This window comes from Dama dama, chromosome 3 (genome assembly GCF_033118175.1).
Source record: "Dama dama isolate Ldn47 chromosome 3, ASM3311817v1, whole genome shotgun sequence".
Lineage (NCBI taxonomy): Eukaryota > Metazoa > Chordata > Mammalia > Artiodactyla > Cervidae > Dama > Dama dama.
In genome coordinates this window covers 57,459,304-57,479,459 of record NC_083683.1, presented here as the reverse complement: position 1 = coordinate 57,479,459, position 20,156 = coordinate 57,459,304, and the positions used below count along the sequence as shown (strand labels likewise).

At 32.8% G+C, this 20,156-nt stretch overlaps 1 protein-coding gene across 3 annotated transcripts in view; it reads right to left on the bottom strand.

Annotated features, from left to right (window-relative positions):
- KIF21A (kinesin family member 21A) overlaps positions 1–20,156 on the bottom strand; it is a 175,153-nt gene that overhangs the window by 14,191 nt on the left and 140,806 nt on the right. For 2 of the 3 annotated variants that reach the window (XM_061129892.1, XM_061129910.1), the window contains 10 exons: positions 19,955–20,120; positions 19,456–19,476; positions 14,569–14,629; positions 14,144–14,198; positions 11,489–11,700; positions 9,029–9,136; positions 7,684–7,812; positions 5,509–5,547; positions 4,836–4,850; positions 1,129–1,265 (listed from right to left, as the gene is read on the bottom strand). In XM_061129892.1, coding sequence (XP_060985875.1) covers positions 1,129–1,265; positions 4,836–4,850; positions 5,509–5,547; positions 7,684–7,812; positions 9,029–9,136; positions 11,489–11,700; positions 14,144–14,198; positions 14,569–14,629; positions 19,456–19,476; positions 19,955–20,120 — 943 coding nt within the window. The remainder of the gene's footprint in view (positions 1–1,128; positions 1,266–4,835; positions 4,851–5,508; positions 5,548–7,683; positions 7,813–9,028; positions 9,137–11,488; positions 11,701–14,143; positions 14,199–14,568; positions 14,630–19,455; positions 19,477–19,954; positions 20,121–20,156) is intronic. The other variant, XM_061129901.1, reaches the window with a different exon arrangement.

The window sequence follows — 20,156 nt, the reverse complement described above, 5'->3', positions numbered from 1 at the left end:
ACTAATTGACTTCGTTAACATAATCATAAACTTGATCATAAAGCTATTCTATTCAATGCTTTGCCTTTCTGACATAAGTATCTAATTATCCTGGAGAAATAAATTTAATTTATTAGAAAAGTATACTCTTACAGAGCAATTTTTTTTTTAATTGGGGAATTGCTTGCTATTATTTACAAGTGCTGGCAAGATTCTTCCCTTTATCTTGTAACATCCTTAAATGCTAAAAGACTTTAACTAGCTTCCCAAATTCCTACACATGCTTCCTTCTCATCTTTCCAGCCTCATTATCCACCACTTCTACATATATTCTACTTTTCAAGCCAACTGGATTTAGTTTCCAAAACCACTTCTACCTCCATGTCTCTGCTTACACTGCTCTCTAATCTTGGTTGCCAATTTTTATTTGCCAATATCCAAACAATCCAGTAAGGTTCATCCTAAGTGCCTCCTCATCAAAGCCTTCCTTATTTTTCACATTTTGGCAAAATCTCTTTCTCTTCTGAAACCCCAAAATATTCATGTATAACTCTTCAAATCATTTATAGTTAATTTCTAGTTGCCTGCAAGTGCAGGTTTGGTGATGCACAGACCTAAATTTCTAATCCTGGCTCTTCCACTTACTAGCTAAGCTTATCTGGAAAAATCATTTAATTCCTGGAATCTTCAGCTTCTTGATCTATAAAATGAGGATGCAACATTGGTGTTGTTGTGAGAATTAAATGAGGTAAAATTTGCATAGTGGCTAGCATAGTTTCAGACACTTATTAAGGGCTCAAGAAATGGTGGTTGCTACCCATCTTATTCTTTTACCACACTGTACATTGTAATGGCCTTTTATGGATTTTTACATAGCCTGTGTTACTAAGCTCAGGGCTTTGCATACATTAGGTGCTCAATTACCAAATCGAGATATATTCCTTCACCATTCTATTCACATAACATCAACAGAGATTTTACTTTCTTCTCAACTATGTAATGATTTTATATTTTATATAATTCAGCAGTTGGACAACATTATCTTTTAGATTCTTATGAGTCCTAAGCAGTTTGACATTTTTCAAAACCTGTTAAAATGTAATCATTAAAAAGATCTGTTAAATATTCACATGACACAACTATTAGCACCTTTTGATCCAGTGAAAAGAAGATCATCAGTAGAATCCACACAGAGCACAGCTTTTGTATGCCCTTCAGCTATATGAACACACTGAAGTGGAGACGTTCTGATTCCTTTTGAAGCTGGAAACGGGTTGATTATGCCCCTGAGGTGGGGGGAAAAATAAGATTTACTTCAGCAGCTATACCATGGAACTATTTTTTATTTCTCTGACTTTAAGAAGTTGTTCTAAATAATTGGTACTACAGAAACACCAGAGTTGGACACGACTGAGTGACTGAAAAACCTGATTGCTCCTTATCTTTTTTTTAAAGCAAAGGGACAAAGTGTGAAATTAGTAGTGATGAAGTGCATCAGCTATTTAGGAATCAGCTAGCAGCTGTATTCTGCAAAGAGCAAAGTCAACAATACATTTGAATTTTCTCACTAACAATTTTATCTCTTCAATTTAATGAAGTAATATTGGGAGCTATTCAAATATAGTAAATTATGAAAAATAAAAAGTATTAATGATGGAAAACCGGAAGATGTAACTATCAGACTGGAATTCTATGTCAAAAAAAGACATTTTAAAGATGGTATAATACATACTACCTAAAATACTAAAAAGCAAATTTCAAACAAATTTGAAGAAATACAAGAATGATTGCATACATAGAAATCTAAAGGGAGAATGGCTCAAAAATAACAAAAGCTTTTAAAATTCTAACAATCTCAAAGAAGATTTTTTAAAAAAGAATAAGATATTAAAAGAATAGTGATGCTCTTTGGAGCTTTCTCCTAACTTCAGTATTTTTTGAATTTCTGCTTTATGCCACTGGACTATGAACTGTGGAAATGTAAAGTTTATCAAAACACTGTCCCTATCCTAAAGGAGTTTAAGACAGAATCTGAATTGAAACCATTGTATTGGGAAGACTAAAAATGAGAATGAATTAAGGATGATATTTATCATATATCATATATATATATGACTTATATATATATATATAAGTTAGATGTATCTTTGCCCAGAGCAGGAAGAAAAGTTATGTTGAAATATGTCCATTTTATGGGCTTCCCAGGAGGCACCAGCAGTAAAGAACCTGCCTGCCAAGGCAGGATACATGAGAGATGCGAGTTCAATCCTTGGGTCAGGAAGATCCTCTGGAGGAGGGCATGACAACCCACTCCAGTATTCTTGCCTGGATAATCCCATGGACAGAGGAGCCTGGAAGGCTACAGTCCATAAGGTCACAAAGAGTCAGACAGGACTGAAGTGACTTAGCACACATGCACATGTGTCCATTATATAAGACAGATGGCCTAATATTAGGGCAGATTCCGAGATAAAGCTGTCTGTATCCACATTCTTAATGAATAAGAACAACCTTTAAGATGCCAGGGACAGAAATAATTCAGAAGAAATGTGAGCACAACATAAGTTAGAACTGACAATGAAGACATTCAATGAGTTCAAGTATTTCTATTTTTAAATCATTATATCATAAGATTTTGAAAGTATATACATTATGGAGGCAAAATCATTGTTGGTACGCTAAGAGAATCAATAAAGGGGATTAAAATATGTAGATCCAATATTCCAGAAAGGAGGAAAAAAAAGTGGATTTCAGAAATTACAGATGGGTAAAATTTGTTGAGTTTCATAGAGGGAACTATTAAATAAATAATTACAAAAATTACAAACACCTAACTGCTCATGAGTAAGCAATAACATCTCATGGGGAGTTTTTTTTTGTAAAATTAATAGGCAGCAAACTAGGGTAATGTCATATTCATAATGTATATTGACTCCAATAAAGTCCATACAAAAAGCATTTCAAATGATATCCCTACATACATGGTGGGTAAGTTTGAAATTGTTGTAGTAAGGTAGTTCCATCAGTGGCTGAAAAGTTACCCCTAGAATCAATGTTCCTCTCAATCTGGAAAAAGGTCTTCAATATCTAGTTAGTCTTTCTAGCGAACTGAAGACAGATATGGCAAGCTTACTAAATTGACATATTAAAGAGCTATACTGTCTAGAAAATTATTCCCAAAATCTGTTTAAGTATGTTCTTAGCACTAAAATATTCACTGGATAAAATTTAAACATATAATTTAAGTTGAAGATAGAACATAATGCTCCAAGTAGGAAAGGGGTTTAATTAGATTTTGAAAGCTAGAGAAATTTATTTATTGAATGCAAGATCAATGGATCAACAATGTATGATTCCTCTAACATTATTTTCAATAACTTCTGCAATATAAGAAAATATTTCAGGAGAAAGAAAGCAATAGAACTACTATACTCTGCCAAGGCTACATCTGGAATGAAGTAGAATTCTAGAGGCTACATTTTAAAAAGAGCTTTGAGAACCTGGAGAGTTTCCAAAACAGTAGAAGCAAAAAGAAGGATCTGCAGACTATATCACATTAGAAACAGATTAATCTAAATCTATTGAGCTGATAAAAGAACCTTCATTGGAGAGGCCATATAAAAGTACTAAATATTTAAAGAGCTGTCATATGCATGCAAAAAAGATGTACTGGATTGATGCTAGTATAGCTCAAGAGGGCTGATGACAGACCAATGAACAAATGTTTAAAGAGGTAATAAATTAGGCTCAGGATAAAGAAATATTTATTTTTAGGATTTAGTTTTAATGATTTCAAAAAGTAAAGGGAGCTCCTCGTCAGCAGAAATAAGACCGGGCACATGGATGGATCACATGGATCATCCACATCACATGGATCAACAACTGCAAAACCCAAAGTATTATTTGTATATGCACATTAATTTGAGATCCTTGAAATTAATGCTCAGTAATTTGTGGGTTATCTAAAAATTTAATCAGACTGAAACAGAAGTGGTAGCAAAACCTCCTCAAAAGTCTAAAATTGCCATTTTGAAATCCTATTATGTGGAGTTTACAGTTATGAACTGAAGCCATCAAATTTTTAACTGCTGCTTCAGATGTTGAAAAGTTATGATCTAATGCATAGTCTATTGCTATAATACTTACTTCTAAAACACTACATATATATGTATGTATATTTTAACAAGCTGATTATAAAGAAAGGAATTCATTTTAACAAGCTTAGAGCTGCTTTGATCTGCACAAATGCAGATTAAATGACACAAATCATCCTAAGAAAAGTTAAAACAGTACCCTTGGTTATTTAATACTATGTCTCCAAAGATTTCCTTCCTTCAAATTACTATCTTTATCCTAAGAATCTACTAATGTTCCCTTGATGACGTAACGTTCAACACAATTCTGCCAAGTGAAAGGTTGTAAAATTACAAAGGTTCCAATTACTTATGTATGGCACGCCTTAGACACCAGGATGTCTGTTTTTCATTCTTATGTATTTTATTTACTCAGACTTCTGAAGAAAATAATTTCAACATTAAATATAATATTATATTCATTAGATACTGAACAATACTCTCAAATATTCAGAATACTGGGGTTAATATTTTATAGCTATTACCTGATACAAAAGATAATATTAATAGAAAAAATACAGAAGTTGGAAACATAAGTCAGGTATTTCTTTCTCTATTAAAAATCTATTCACATTCTGAAATATATAACTCAACTTTAATATTGTAAACTTATACAACAGATCTGATGTGAAAGGGGAAAAAATGCTTTTTGGTCCATGAAAAACCAATAAAGTCTTGTAATACTGTGAATGATATTAATTTCCTCTCCCTTCCCCTGCCTACCTTCTGGAGGATCTACTGATGATCAGGAAAATGGTCATGAAACATGGGAAAGTAGTGCAAAGAGAAAGAAGGAGACAAATTGATTAGTAAGGACAGGAAATGAAAGGAAAAAAAGAGAAATTAAGGGTCAAAAAAATCCATAACATGAAGAAATGCAACATTATTTTAAAAACAGCATCTAAAATACTTAAAATATTATGTTTTAAAAATTCTTTACTTTCTATATTTTATGTACCACAGTATACTTTTTTCCCCTAGCATACCTTTTGTTTTAAAATCATAGAGCCTGCCTTAAAGTTTTATTTAAAATCAATAAATCAACAAGAAAAAATACCTTATTCACTTCCTACACTTTGAGGTGGAAAAAATGTCTGATGAAGAGCAAACCTTGACATTAATTTTCATAAAACTTAATTTCTTTTAAATAAAAGTTTTAGATTATAGACAGAATACAAATGGCACAAGTTTTTATACTATTATATTTTAAAAGTTTGCCATTACCTGGAAAGCTATGACCTCACAAAAGTATATTAAAATTAATGTTTAAAAATATTAGTGCATTTATATGGCTTACAAGTTATGAGTGCAACAAAAATGAGACTTGTTTAAAGTTTCTTGGAAGGCATTTTAGAACATCAATGAAATGCCAGAACGTAGGAAAGATAGAAAGTACCTGTGTACCTCCGACAGAGAGGAATCACTTTCATCAGACCTACAGTGAAAGAGTTAGAATTATGAGGAAAAAGAAAACAGATGTCAACAGGTAAAGCCACTGAGACTGAACGGATTCAGTACTATGAATAACAGAAATACAGCAAACATTTCCTTTATAGCGCATTCCTTTCCTATTTGCACAGAATATCAGCAAATTCATTGTTGCCAAATTAGTTAAAATTTTGTGCTTATGTTTTCTTCCAAAATTTGGGGCAGGGGGGACGACTATCTATTACTGATCCACAGAACCTAATCTACTCTCACGTTCTAAAATACAGGCCCTGAAGAGGAACAGCATCAAGCTAGTGAAATACATCACTTCAAGACTCTAATTTGACTAGTACTAGAAAACTTTTTCTGTATCAATAGTCATTAATGAATTTTATTCCTCTTGATAATTACTTTATATTTAGACTCTTCATGCGGAAGTTGCACAAATACATCATATGTATACATGGAAAGCAGATCATTCAAAATTTAATAACCTTGGATTTTAATTCATCTCAAAAACATGGAGTTCTTCTGACTAGGCAGTCTCTTGGTAATAGTTAGGAGCTTTTACTGGAATTTTAAAAATAGATGAGCTACTCTTGTCAGCCTTAACCTGAAACCTCCAGGACTGACAATAAGTCTAGTTACTATGAAAATCTATTTAACTTGTATTATTATATAATATCTTGGGTTGACCAACAAGTTGATTTGGGCTTTCCCATAATGTCTTATGAAAAATTTGCAAACAAACTTTTTGGTTATTCTAATACTTGGGAAGAATGGGGATAAAGTGAGTGCTGGCATATTATGTAATCAGAAACAATGTGTAGGACCTACTTCTATCTGGTAAAAATATGCTAGTCTCAAAAAGGAGCCCAAAGAAAGTGATTCATAAGTTAGGTGAGATTTTTGAAAGTGTAGTCAGTTATTCTAAATTTTACTTTATAGAGATGACAACAGAGTCAAATGATTGGTAGCTCATAAACAATTTCAGAAAAAATATGGAACTATGATTAGATCGTCAAGATTATCAAAAGACTGACACAAAAATTTTAATACTATCAATGCAAGGGAGACAAAACTTAGTAATTCTTCATAATGCTAGTGAAAATGGACTTCCTAAAGACATTCTTAATGTTCTCCTCTTTCTCAATTAGATAAGAGATAGGATTTAACTATGTTCTCTTTTAAATATTTTTTTAAAAAAACCTATCTAGATCATTTTAAAGGACATGTCTGTATCTAATGCTAAAACTATATTAAAATCTAATAAAAATGTATCCATAAATTAAGTAGATTAAACAATTTTTCAAAATGATGATGTGCCTATGTATATAGAGCCATTTAGCATGATCTAAACATGCCAGATGGATCTTAAACAATACCTTATAAATTTCAGAAATTGATATATACAGGGAGATTATAGCATAAAAAATAAAGAACTGGTGTGGGATACTGAATATCAAGTACTTATATTATCCACAATGTTAACATTGAAACTCAAAGCAGAGAAGTCAGTTAATAAATACCTTACGGCAACACTGTTAGTATGAAATTCTTGCAAAAGAGATTCTGGCTCAATGTGGGAATATTTTTTCCCTTCAAATTTAATGAAAATTATATTTTCCATCCCTTTCCAACTTCTCTTCCCCAACAACCCAGAGTTCTATGTCATCCACCCATCAAAGTACTCTTTTACCCATACACATATGACAATGGTTTTAGAAGATGATACATGCACCAAAAGTAAAATAATTTGCCTCTTTTCAGTGCAGGCTATCTGGGTTAGAGGCTTTTATGGACTCAATAAAGCTGAAGAATCACAAGAAATTTAAACTTCAAGTGATCTCAAAGATTTTCAATTCTAATTTACTTGTTAAAAAAAAAAAAAAAAGGTAACACAAGTGTGGAAGTACAGCAATGCAAATCCATAGCAGGGAATATTGTTCAGCAGGAAAATAAATGTCTCTAATTTTGTCTAAATGGTTCATTTTCCATTGGAAAAATACATGAAATATGGGAAGGGTTCACAAGTCAGACTCCATCTCCCACACAGAGAGAGGCTAAATGTTTTCTACAGACTGTACTGAAAGGTTCAGAATATTATAATGAATAATTGGGGCTCTTTTACATAATGACTTACTTATCCTGCTGAACTGATGTGTTTCCCTGAGAAACAGTAAGACGATTAAAAACATTCAGTTCATTACGGGGCCGGCTTGGTGGGGAAGGAGGAGGTGAAAGACTAGCCTCTGAGGTTCCAGAATCTGAGCTACAAGAAAAAAAGAACATTACATAGGTGGCTTTAATTGGCTTTAATTTGTTAGAAATGTTATAAGAAACATGCTCGTATTTTTTAAAAAAGCTTTTCATTATAGAATTCCTTCCTTTCATCCTCTCTTCCTTTTATATGAGATAAAATGTACTCCAAACAATTTCACTGAAATTTTTTTCCACTGAATTTTGTCACATTGGCCACAAGATGGCACTAAAGAAAATGTCTGCTAAAATCTAAAGTCAGTACAAATAATGCAAACCAAATTTAAAATTATGCAATTTGAGAGTTGAAACCAAGTTGTTTACTTTACAGATGAGGAAACAGACCCTGAGAGTTTAAGAAGAATTTGTCTATTCAGCTGATTTATTCATTTATTTTTAAATTACCTATTTGTCCCATCCCCTACCTCCAGCTTATAATTGCGACATTCAACTCAGTAGAAATAGGTAAATTCCACCTCTAAATACAGGAAGAAGGTTAATTAGAAGAGTAATTTCCATGATATTCAAGTCAGCTAAACCAGTGGTCAAAGTAGAGAGTGTGCATGTTGGTATAAGAGAGGAGGAAGGTATAAGATATCATTTTCGCAGATACAGAAAATATATGAGAGCTTCTTTTTATAATTATTTTTATGTTAAAGAAATTTGCTTGACCAATACTTAAATATAGATTAGCACTGATATTCCTACTCAAGACCATGTCAGAGGTCTATCTGCCATCTGTAGCTCCTGAGGTGGCCTAAGGGAGATCTCACTATGCCATAGCGTAGAAAGGCGACAGTGGTTCTAACCATTTAAAACTTTCTGTCTGTTGTGTTATTGTGATTTACAAATGTCCAGGTAAGTGGATCATCAGATTACATTGTGTACTCTTAAGTAAGCTAACCCTTATAAAACATACAAATAGCTATTAAAATAGTTTAACAAAAAAATTAAGGATAGTATCAATTGAAGCATAAAAGAACAGAAATAAAATGGCACAATGGCACATATCTTCTAATCCTAGATTTTTGTTAATCACTTTAAAGTGGCGAGATCAATGCTAGTTTTATCAGATAACAGTCAAAATTCATTTCAAAATTTTCTATAAGACCAAGTCACAATCCCAGAGTCAGCCTGAATATGGAATATAATTTCACCATTGCCCCTTAGCATCTAAGGGCATCAGACATTTCACACAATCTACTAGATAAAGAGCATGAATAGCTTACTGTTTTTGTTCCTTTGACTTTGATTTTTCTGCTTTCTCATATGCCTTTCTCCTTGTTACAGGGGAAGGCTCTGGTAGCTTTTTTTCTGACATGGATGACTGCCTGGAACTAAGAGAGAAGAAGATTCTTCAATTATCTAATTTTAAATACATACACATAATTTTGGCAGATATTCAATTTTTAACAGATCAACACCTGGAATTTGAGAAAGATTATTTGGAAATGAAACAGAACTAGGATAGGAAAATATCACGAATTATTTTTAATTAATGGGATCTTGACAACTGTATATTTTAATTTTTAAATTGGTAATCTTGTCAAATATACATGACCAATATCTTTGAATGCAAACATCAACGCTATATTGCCAAATAGCTAAAATAATATTTTTTACTTTAAATACAAGTGTTAAAAAACATAAGTGTATAAGTTTGACTAGAATTGCTTCAGTTGAGGGAAAATTGTCTTTACAGTTTTGCAAGAACAAAAATATTAGAATATCAGAGTATGAGAAACAATGAGATTTAATGAATTAATATTTACACAATCACAAAAGAAAACTACAGGTAATCACAAAGAACCCACAATTATTTTAGTTAACTAGTATTTAAGCATTAGCTATATAAATTTTAGTACTAAAAATACTTTTGTTTTATTATAGACTTTAAATGTTGAGTAGTGGCTATGTAATTAAAAATTTAAGACTATGATTTCTGTGCATAGAGGTAAGGAATTTTAATTGAAAAAATGAACTTTTGCTATCTTTGACTAGTTATACTAGTAAGGAAAAAAAAAACAAAACCTAAGGAATGAGCAAGTGGGATCCCTAAAATGGGCTTACAACGATTCCTATTTGAAAGTGAAAATTAAATATAATTAAATTTTATGTTCCTGATTTTTTTAATTAGAGGAAAATATATTTTAGAAGTCTTGCATTATTTAAATCATAAGGCCCACTTGAGTAAATCATTTTACTTCATGCAATGGAAGTCATGTACTAATGAGTTATAAGAGTTGTACCAAGCATATGACCAACTGTTAAATTTGTATAGAACTATACAAGCATCTTAATTTATGAAAACTTGATAATAAATCATGTGAAGAGACGGTGTCTAAAAGATATTTTCTACAACCTGTCATGAATGATACATTTTTAAAATGGGAAAAAAAAAAGGCAACAAGGAGGTATTACCTGCATTCTGGAATCCAGGTCATAGATTTAGTCTTGAAGTTCCAAAAGTCTCTATTCATCTGATAGACTAAATGCTGAACTCATAGGAGTCTCTAAAATCTGTCCTCAGTTCTATATCATTACCTTCACCAAAAGCATTTTTTCTACTGTTATCAAAAAAGCACTGAAGCCATAAGCTATACTGGTTAGCAATCTCTAATAGCAAATCCAATTATTAATTACATAAGTCACCTCAAGCACATGCAGGATAGTTCTGTCATCATTAATTTTGGAACTAAAGGTAGCGATGGGCTTACTGAATGTAAGACAATGAAAATATCTTCATAGGATGAAGAAAGTTATGGGAAACAGATAGATATTCAGGTTGGGGTGGGGAGTATGTTACATTTTATTATTTACAGAGTCATATAGTGTGTACCACTTTTTGGCAAGATTTCTCAATGCAGTGATGCATTCATCCAATAGATCATTTGCAAGACCATGTGTAAGAATTAGTTTGAAATAAGGCATTAAAAGTCTTTACCAGTAAGCGATTGATATAATTTTAATATAACTAAGAAAAGACATATACACAAACGCATGCTGGCCTGTGCAGGGAAATCTTTGTTCTCAAGATAATAATGAAAAATTTCTAAAGAAGATTTGTTTTGAAAGGAATGTTTTTTGATAAGATTATCTTAGAGGAGGGAGGAACAGTCCCTCCTTCACATCTTTAATAATATAGTATTTACACTTTGTGTATACACTCATCCCAGACATGCAATGTACTTCAAGGTAAAGAATTAGGAAACTTCAAAATGCATTGTTTTTAACTGGTACTTGTTTTTTCTTTAAGAGTTTCAGCCAAGGTTTATTATCCTGACCAGGCTCTTACAACTAGAGTTTAACATAATTAAGAGCAAATTTAAGAGTCTTTTAAAGCTGTTTATATAGTGGTTTTATAATTATAACTTTAATTTAGGTGTTCCTAAATAAATTTTGCCTGTAATTTATAACTCAGCCTTTATAAAAATTATAATCTTTAAGAAAGACTCTAAAAGTTAAATATCAGACAAAGCAATTCAACAAAGAACATCTCATTTAAATTATTTTGCATGTGCAAAAATTAGGGGATACAACATCTAACAGAAATTACTTTGAAAACTAGAGATCTTATTTACATAAATTTTTAAAAATAGAAATAAGAAATTAGTAACATGCATATATATTTTTATTTTTAAAAAGAAAAGCCAAAAGAAAGGAAGTTAGTGTAGCTGGGCCAGACTTACATGCTGCCTATCTTAGAAGGGAAGCCAGATGGGGGAGGGAGCTCTTTTTCCCTAGCAGAAGTACTTGTCTCTGTATTCATTCCAATCTCTTGCCCTTCTGCAACAGGTGTAAGAGGGCCAGGCAAGGAGGCATCTCCTGTACTAGTGTCTGAAGCTAGTTCACTGCTATCTGCATACAGCAATTCCATTTGAGTGGTCGTTCTCCTTCGGGCCTAGTCAGAGAATGGAAGGAAAAGTAATCATATGCAAACTTCTGCAGAGAAGATGATTAGGCAATAGAGATTTAATATTAGTTTGAAATACGTAAAACATTCAGCGTGTCTTTCCTAGCAAGTGTGTCGAACACATGTAAGATAGTGACAAGCCAGAGATACAGCCAGCTGAGGACTTCAGAGGTCATAATAATAGCCAATGTTTGTATTATACTTATTGTATGCCAGAAATTTTAAATAATTTACTATATTAGTATATACTATTATTATCCCAATTCCCAAAATGAGAGAACTAAAGCACAGGAGAGCTAACAGTCCAAAGTCAAACAGCTAGTAAGTGGCAAAGTCAGATTCAAAACCAGACAATCTGCCTCCAATATTATTATGCTATCCTGATACTAATGGCCAACTTTCTCGATATATCATTTTAGGAAAAAAAAAAAAAGGAATAAAGAAATTAAACCAAAAGATAGCTGCAATGGCATTCAACTAAATTCTTACTTTCCCAGGCTTAGATGACTTATTTAATATACATTTTAATATATATTATGTAACATATAAATTTAAATTTTATATATCAATGTTTACATTTGTTTCTCCATTTTTATGACCCTGCTCCACTGATGCTCTAACTGGCTGTTTAATCTCCCTGATGGATATCCAACACCAGTCCATACCAGTTTTTGGCAGCATGGTAAGGCAGGTGAAGGTTATTTTATTTATTTAAGCACTCCCTTCCATACTCCTAAAAAAACAAAGAGACTACCTTGTTGTTAATACTTAGAGCTGACTATTATCACTAATATATTAAAAGACAATCAAAATGTTTACCAGATTATAAACCTCTAAACGGTAGACATCCTGTTTTACTCAACTTTATATGTCTTACATTTAATGTAGTGCTGGTACAAGTCTATTTAAGATATATAATCAATTTCATTTCTTCAGTGAGTGAAAAATAAATAATATTCGATCCTTTTAGGCATCTATGGGCTTCCCTGGGGGCTCAGACAGTAAAAAATCTGCCTGCAGTGCAGGAGACCGGGGTTTGATCCCTTGGTCAGGAAGATCCTCTGGAGAAAGAAATGGCTACACACTCCAGTGTTCTTGCTGAGAAAATTTCGTGGACAGAGAAGCCTGGAAGGCTACAGTCCATGGGGTCACAAAATCAGACATGACTGAGCAACTAACAGGCATCCATGCAGTACCAAAGGAATGACAGATATTACCAGAAAACTTTTGGAAAAAGGAAGCCCTGCAGGCCAGTTTTTCACCGTATCAGTTTTCCCTATTGCCAACTGAATCATTTTCATGGGAATTCCTAATCACAGTGGTTTTTTAAGGAGATGACCTTCAGGGTACCACTTCACATCTCTCTCTGAATTTCACAGGGTCTGAAAGACCAAGTTACCTTAAGAGATTTTTGCCTACACGTTAAGACTCAATCCAAACTATACTAGAATGTTTTCTTTGAGACTGGATAATCTTAGAATAATCTTAGAATAATCAAACTCAAACCACATGTCACCAAACTGGTAGCTCAAGGACCATACATAAAGCCTGGAGATGTTTTTCAATTGGCTAGCTCAGTATTTTAAAGAGAAAGAAATTCTCCATTAAAATCCATATTTAAAGCTACTCTTTAAAGAGTTGAGGATCTGGTAGTCTTAGGCCCATATTCCATGATAGCAAAAATAAGCATTAGTTAGTGATGCCTTATTTGCTTTAGATGGGCCATGTCCACTTCAGGTAATCATAATGATTCCTGTTAATTATCTTATATCTAGTCAAACTATTTATCTATATTACTTGGCTAACCACTGTGGGCCTTGTATCCATCCTGTGCATTAGTACAGTACCACTCTTTCAGGTCTTGATTTCATCCATTCATCCACCAAATATTTACTAAGCACTGCAAGAATTCTTTGTTTTCAAACATCTTAAAATGGAGAGTTAACTCATCTAGTATCAAATGCTACCAATACGCAATCTGAAATATACCATGCTATTTCTCACACATGTAACAGCATGTATACTTTATTTTTTTAAGCTTTACAAATATGCATTATAGTCTCAATTTTTAATACAATATGATGATTAAGAGTTGGCCTATTCAAACCATCTCAAGATATGTTAAAATAAATAAGAAACTTAGGAACATATCAGAATGTTTAAATTTCAAAAATCTCCTGTCATTCTAAATTATTTTAAGCATTGTTCTCCATAATCATATCTTACCTAGAGGAAAAAGCACAAGAATACAGTAAGTAACAAGTTCCACAGAGGAGAAATTTGTCAATATAAATTTTTTTCAAGGGAGAATATGATAAAGAACTAAATTTCTATCATATGAAATCTTTGCCTATGCCCAAAGCCTATGCATTTAATAGTGATAATAAAGAACATCAGAAAAAAATATTTAACTGGTATTTTCTATTCTTACCTTGCTTTTTGGTTTCACTTCACCACAAAGCTTCATAAGGTCTGAAGACAGTGAGCTGTGTGCAAATAAATAATCAATCATATGAATAAAAGGAAACAATATAGAAAACTATATGACCTCTAATGAGTTTAAGTATGGAAAAAAATTTATAAGCCTATGGAAAATACAGAAAGACAATATTAAAATAAAAATAAATTAATCAAAATAGTTTATTTCCTTCCTTAAATATCTCAGTATTTTATTTTAAAATTTTTGATGGTTAAGCATTACTTAGTTTGGCTTCCATATTACTATTTCTACTGTTCTTCACTTAGCCATAAAATCTAAAATTATTTGTTTTATGTTAATTGATTCAACAAGATAAAAAAGTATTAAAAATATTACAGAAACAAGTCAACTCATTAAGTTTCTAAAGGTTCTCTTACCTTCCTTCTGATCCTGGACTGTTTAAAGGTACATCCTCATCAGTGCTCTCCTCTACATTTTCTAAAAAAAAAAAAAGTCCAAAATGTAAGTATTATCCACGTCACACTTTGAATGACTGTAATGCCTATGCTATAATAAACATCAGCCTGAGGTCTCTCAACATGGGCACTTTGGTTTTAGTAACTCAGTCAAAATGGAAATGTAAAAATAAAATTCTAAGAAACTCTTTTGATTATATGTCCTAGGATGAGAAAAATGTGCTCAAGATAGGAAAGCCATGAGTTGAATGATAAAGTAAAGAAGAACTGCGTTCACAGGATGGAAATGAGATCATGTATTTATCTGAGTATGTGTAATTATTTAAATCTAATTTCAGAGAATGTATTTATCCCACACCATCCATTTATTCCATGTATGAAAAACCATTAAGTGAAACATGAAAGATTGAAATAAATGCTGCACAAGCTCCCTTTAATCTACTGATGCAATATCAAAAAATACATAAGTGTAAACATGTTTGTTGTATTTTATCAGTATTCCAATGTACTTATAGATTTTCTTCTATTTTTATTTTTGTTTTCAAGCAGAAAGAGAGTATGTGTGTGTGAAGGTATTCAGAATTCACACATCAGCATGCAGCTCATTCACACATACATAAAAGACTAGAACTATAGGTTTCCATGCAATCGTTTTATAAATAAATACAAACAATCCACTGCTATTTCAGAACAGTAGCACACTGATGAAAAGAGAGGAAAAGGCAGACATATAAAACTAGAAGGAAGTCAGTAAATAAAACATCCACTTAAATTATTTAAAATGTCAGTGAGCTCCTAACACAGGTGCAAATTATACAATTTATTATAAAGCCACATCACAAAACTAAAGGCAATATTTTCAATAATATATGCTAATTAAAATATGTAGGATGAATCTCCTTTTGACTTTTACTTTGATATCATACAGGTGCATTATGCTCATAAATCATATTCTTAATTCCTTTCTCAGATGCTCCCACTCTTCCTCACTATTTAGCAGACAACTGGATAGAAATTCAGTAATAAATGATAGCATTATCTAAAATGGAGTCCATCTAATAGGACCCACAAAAAGGGAGTTTACTTTCTGAAATGAGGAAAATGGTGGTCTTGAGGGCAACATGTAATTCAAAGTCCATACTTAGAGGCTGGAGGATGTGCTTCACAGACAGGATAATGAATGCTAGTATAACTGAATTAGTTAATAATACAGAAAATGGAAAGAAATGACAAATCTAGTCTTTATTTTCCCATACATAAAAGCAGGCTAAGATTGACTAGTAATTTTCTTGCAGGGAATGATGAAACCAGTTAGAACATCAATCATATAAGTGCTTAGTAAAAACTACTTAGCTCCTGCATATGCATGTATGCTCTATCTACAGATGATTACAGTTTGGCATAACTAACCTAGCCAGAAGATAGAGCCCTTCACCGAGACATTCACCAAATCACACACCTCTTCAGGACTGAGCTTTGTCTTTGGCACTATAGCCGTCTGGGCAGCAGGATATGCCATCATCTCACTGCTCTACTTTCAACTCTTTAGAACATAATTCCAGCCCGATGTCAGCTTCTTTTCTCCTCACTAAGCATTAAAGCTAAAAGCAGTGAGATTTAAAACTCCAAAATGTCTTAAAGTCATCCATATCAGCACACAGTTGCATAATCCCATGTCACTAGAAGCTAACCAATATTTAATAAGTTGATATTCATATTAATATAAATATGTATGGAGAAGAGTTGACGTGTGGCAGGGAAGAGTCAACTATGACTCCACATTAAATCTGTTTATCTTAACCTTTGCTTACTATTGGTTTTGTTCACTAAAAGGATACTGTCCATACATAATGGCCTGCCTCAGGGAACCCTGCCCCTCTGCTTGAATGTTAAGCCAAAGTGCCTTTATTCAGGATCCTGTCCACCTGTGGATGACTATAGAAAGCAAGAAATTAACATATCCCCTCCCCAAGACTGGCCATTCCAGGTGATGTTTGCAAGGTTCATGGTCTTTTTACTTTATTTCCTCACCTCTCCTCATCTCTGTTCTATAAAAGAACCTCGCATCCAGATCCTGGTAAGATGATTATTTTGAGACATTAGTCTGCCATCTTCTCAGTCAGCCAGATTTCCGAGTAAAGTCGTATTCCTTGCCTCAACATCTCATCTCTTAGTTAATTGGTCTGTTGTGCAGCAATCAGAGGGAGTCTGGACTGGGTAACAATAGCAGCCCAAGACTACTATCCTTAGAAAAGCGTTCTTGCAAAGTTGGACTTTGTTATCTGGAAACTTAGCTCTCAGAATTTCCCTAGTCACCAGTTAACTAATATAGTTCATTACACCTAGAATATTTGTGCAAACAATATGGCTTATGCTGAGAATTCCTGCTTTCCTTCCAGAATCTGGAATTCTGGTACTACTATATTAAAGGAATGTATGTGACTAGTATCCAGCAAAAATCTCAGGTGCTGAGTGTCTAATGGAATTCCCTGGATGTGAACAATGCACTCAGGTTGCTGCATTTTCATTCCAGAGAGAAATGTGTGATGTTTCCTGGAAGGAAAAGAGTATAAGAAAGCCTGGATATGAATTCTTCCTTACTCCATCTGCATCTTTTCCTTTATAATACTGTTGTGTATCCTTCCTATATTGCTCTCATTAATCTTTGCCATGAATACAATTGTATGCTGAGCCCCTTGAATCTTCTAGCAAATCCCTAAAGGTAGGGAAAGATCCTAGGAACAACAACATAAACACAGGTAGAGGAATAAGGAGGGGAAAATAAAGATGTTCTTCAGTGGCTACAACAACACACACCTATTGGCATGGAGTACTGGCCTCTAACCTTATTATGTTCATCATCCCAAGTCACATAGTTGTTACTCTAGGGCACCAACCTGCTTGAAGTCTTCATACATATAATGTTGTGGCTAAATGTCCATGCTTTACCTTACTGCCAAGAGTGACTCTTCTGCCTAGACCCCTTCTATTGTCTCTTGCCTGGCTAAATCTTTTTCTTCCTTTACGTTTCAGCTCAAATTTTACCGGCTCCAGAAAGCCTGCATCATCAACTCCTCCATTTCTGTTAGGTAGCCTCATTCTGTGGTCCCATAACTCCCCATACATATCCCAAGTCTCTTCCCTGTCACCCTCAGTAAGGCACAGTCCATGAGAGCAAGATTCTGTATCTTATTTATCTTTGAATCCCAGCACCCAGCCCAAAGTTCGAGATAAATTGAAATTAAACAAATATGTTTTTTTTTTTTTAAAGCAATGTACATATGACCATCTAATTTGTATGGATTTACTTCCATGTTTTTCTCCTTCCATGCTTTTCTTTCAAGCACTTCTGGGTCTAGATTATGGCCCTAGGGAAAATTTATGCCATGAGTAACAGGTTGTTATCAGTTGACTGTGTTCCTCTTCTCTGTTTTGACCCCTCTTTAAGCTACAGATAATTGAAAGTTGTGAAAATGCAACAATACTCATCAAATAACAGTTTAATATTTTCTGCACAAAACAACATCAAAGAGGGCATTGCATTTTTTCTTCCAAGTTAAAAGAGATAACGGACTTAAATAAAAATTTACTTATTACTGCAAGTTGAGCCACTAAGATGAAGAAGAACAAAGAAAAGGCAGAGAGGGGGTGGGAACAACAAAAAGGAAGGTGAAGAGGAAGAGGAGAGGAAATATGCTTAATAACACATGGAATGGCAAAAATTCTCATTATATTTCATGAATTTTGGCAGCCTTAACGTGGTTCTTTAATATAATCAAATTTTTTTTCTACCTGTCTTTGTTATAGCTTGAGCAGGTTAAAAGTCCGCATCTATATTACTGAGTTAATCTCAAGGAAATATTATTTTGAGATTTAACACACAGGGCAAACTAAGAAAGATCTAATAATATCAAACAGAGCAAGTATTTTATTTGTGTAACATTCTACCATTTAAAATAAATTTAGATTCATAGACTGTTTAATGATCCAGAGAGGTAATTACATTAATCTTTCAGCTACATTCCTCTCCTTCAAGAAAAATATTTTAGAAAACTTTTGACAGCTGTATGATTAGGAAAAAAAGTTAGGATCAGATTTTGAAATAATTTTAAATAAAAACTGTTCAAAAATAATCTTCAGGAGAATTGCAAACAATAAAATTACCCTGATACTCCTGATCTTTCATATAGACATATAACTGCCAGGAGAAGCTCAGATATGGGTGGGCATAGTTCACATGAATGTTGTAGAGGCAAGAAGTCAAAAATCTCAATGTTCAAACATCTCTTAAGCTCTTTCTAACTCGAACATGTTATAATTATAAATATTATTTCAATCCATTCATGTAAAACTCTTTGGATAGCTTTATTCAACTTACAATATTAAAATACATGTACTTAATTCTATAAAATTTAAGGATAGCTGAGAATCTATAAAAAATAAACCAAAGACATTATATATAAAAGATATACAACACAGAAAGATATTTATGAGGGTAAAATGACAAATGCAAAATTAATAGATTTAAAAACTAAAAAGGAATATATATCCCATCTTTTCCTACAAGAAACAGAAAGAGGGGCTGATGAAACTAGAGCCAAAACTGGAGTTCAGATAATAAAATAGAAAACTATACTTCTTTAAACATTTAAGAATTTAAAAATCAAGAAATGTGTAAGACAAAAGACTTAGTATGTTTGTGGTCACAGATACATTTCAAAAAAGATCATGCAAAAACCAGCTGGCTGCCAATAAAAATGTTTTAAACAAGATATACCACAATTAGTGTACATGAACAATTAGTAATTCATGCAGCTGTAGGGTACACAGAAAGCTAAACATACTTACCTAATGGTACGCTATCTAGATCTGTATAAATAACAGCAAAAAGGAAACAAAAAGCAATACTCCAATCAAAACAGATCCAATGTTAAGAACTCTCACATAAAACAAGATTATGTACCATTTATAAGATATGTAGAATAGATGCCATAGCAAACACTTATACATTTATTTTTAAGAGAGTTAGATGTGCAGAATAAAGTAATGAAATTTGGTTAATAATTTAAACAACCAACTCAGAAACACTGTTGATCTTTTTTAATTCATAAAAATTATTTGCTTAATAATGCTAAGTAAGGATTTTTAAGTTACTAATCATTTCTCGTAATGACAATAATTACATCCCCCCAAATTTACACATGCAACTTAAAAAAGGAATAATTAAAAAGCATAAGTAAATACAGCATCTATTCAGTCAAGCTAGAGAGGAATGAGGTAGAGGACAGCATACTCAAAGAGCAAAGTTACCATGCAATTTATTTAACTAAAATTTAATCCAAATTACCTTGTAAAGCATGGCCTAGTAAAGCATCTAGCTCAGGATTTAATTCTGCTTTCTCTTTCAACATATGGAATAAGAGCTGGTTTTGTGTAGCACTGGTTATTTCAGTCTGTTTAAGCCGACCTTCAAGTACTTTAATTTGAGCCTCTTTCTGAGCAGCCTGAAGACCCTACAACATTCCCCCCCAGAAAAAAAATGTATCTTA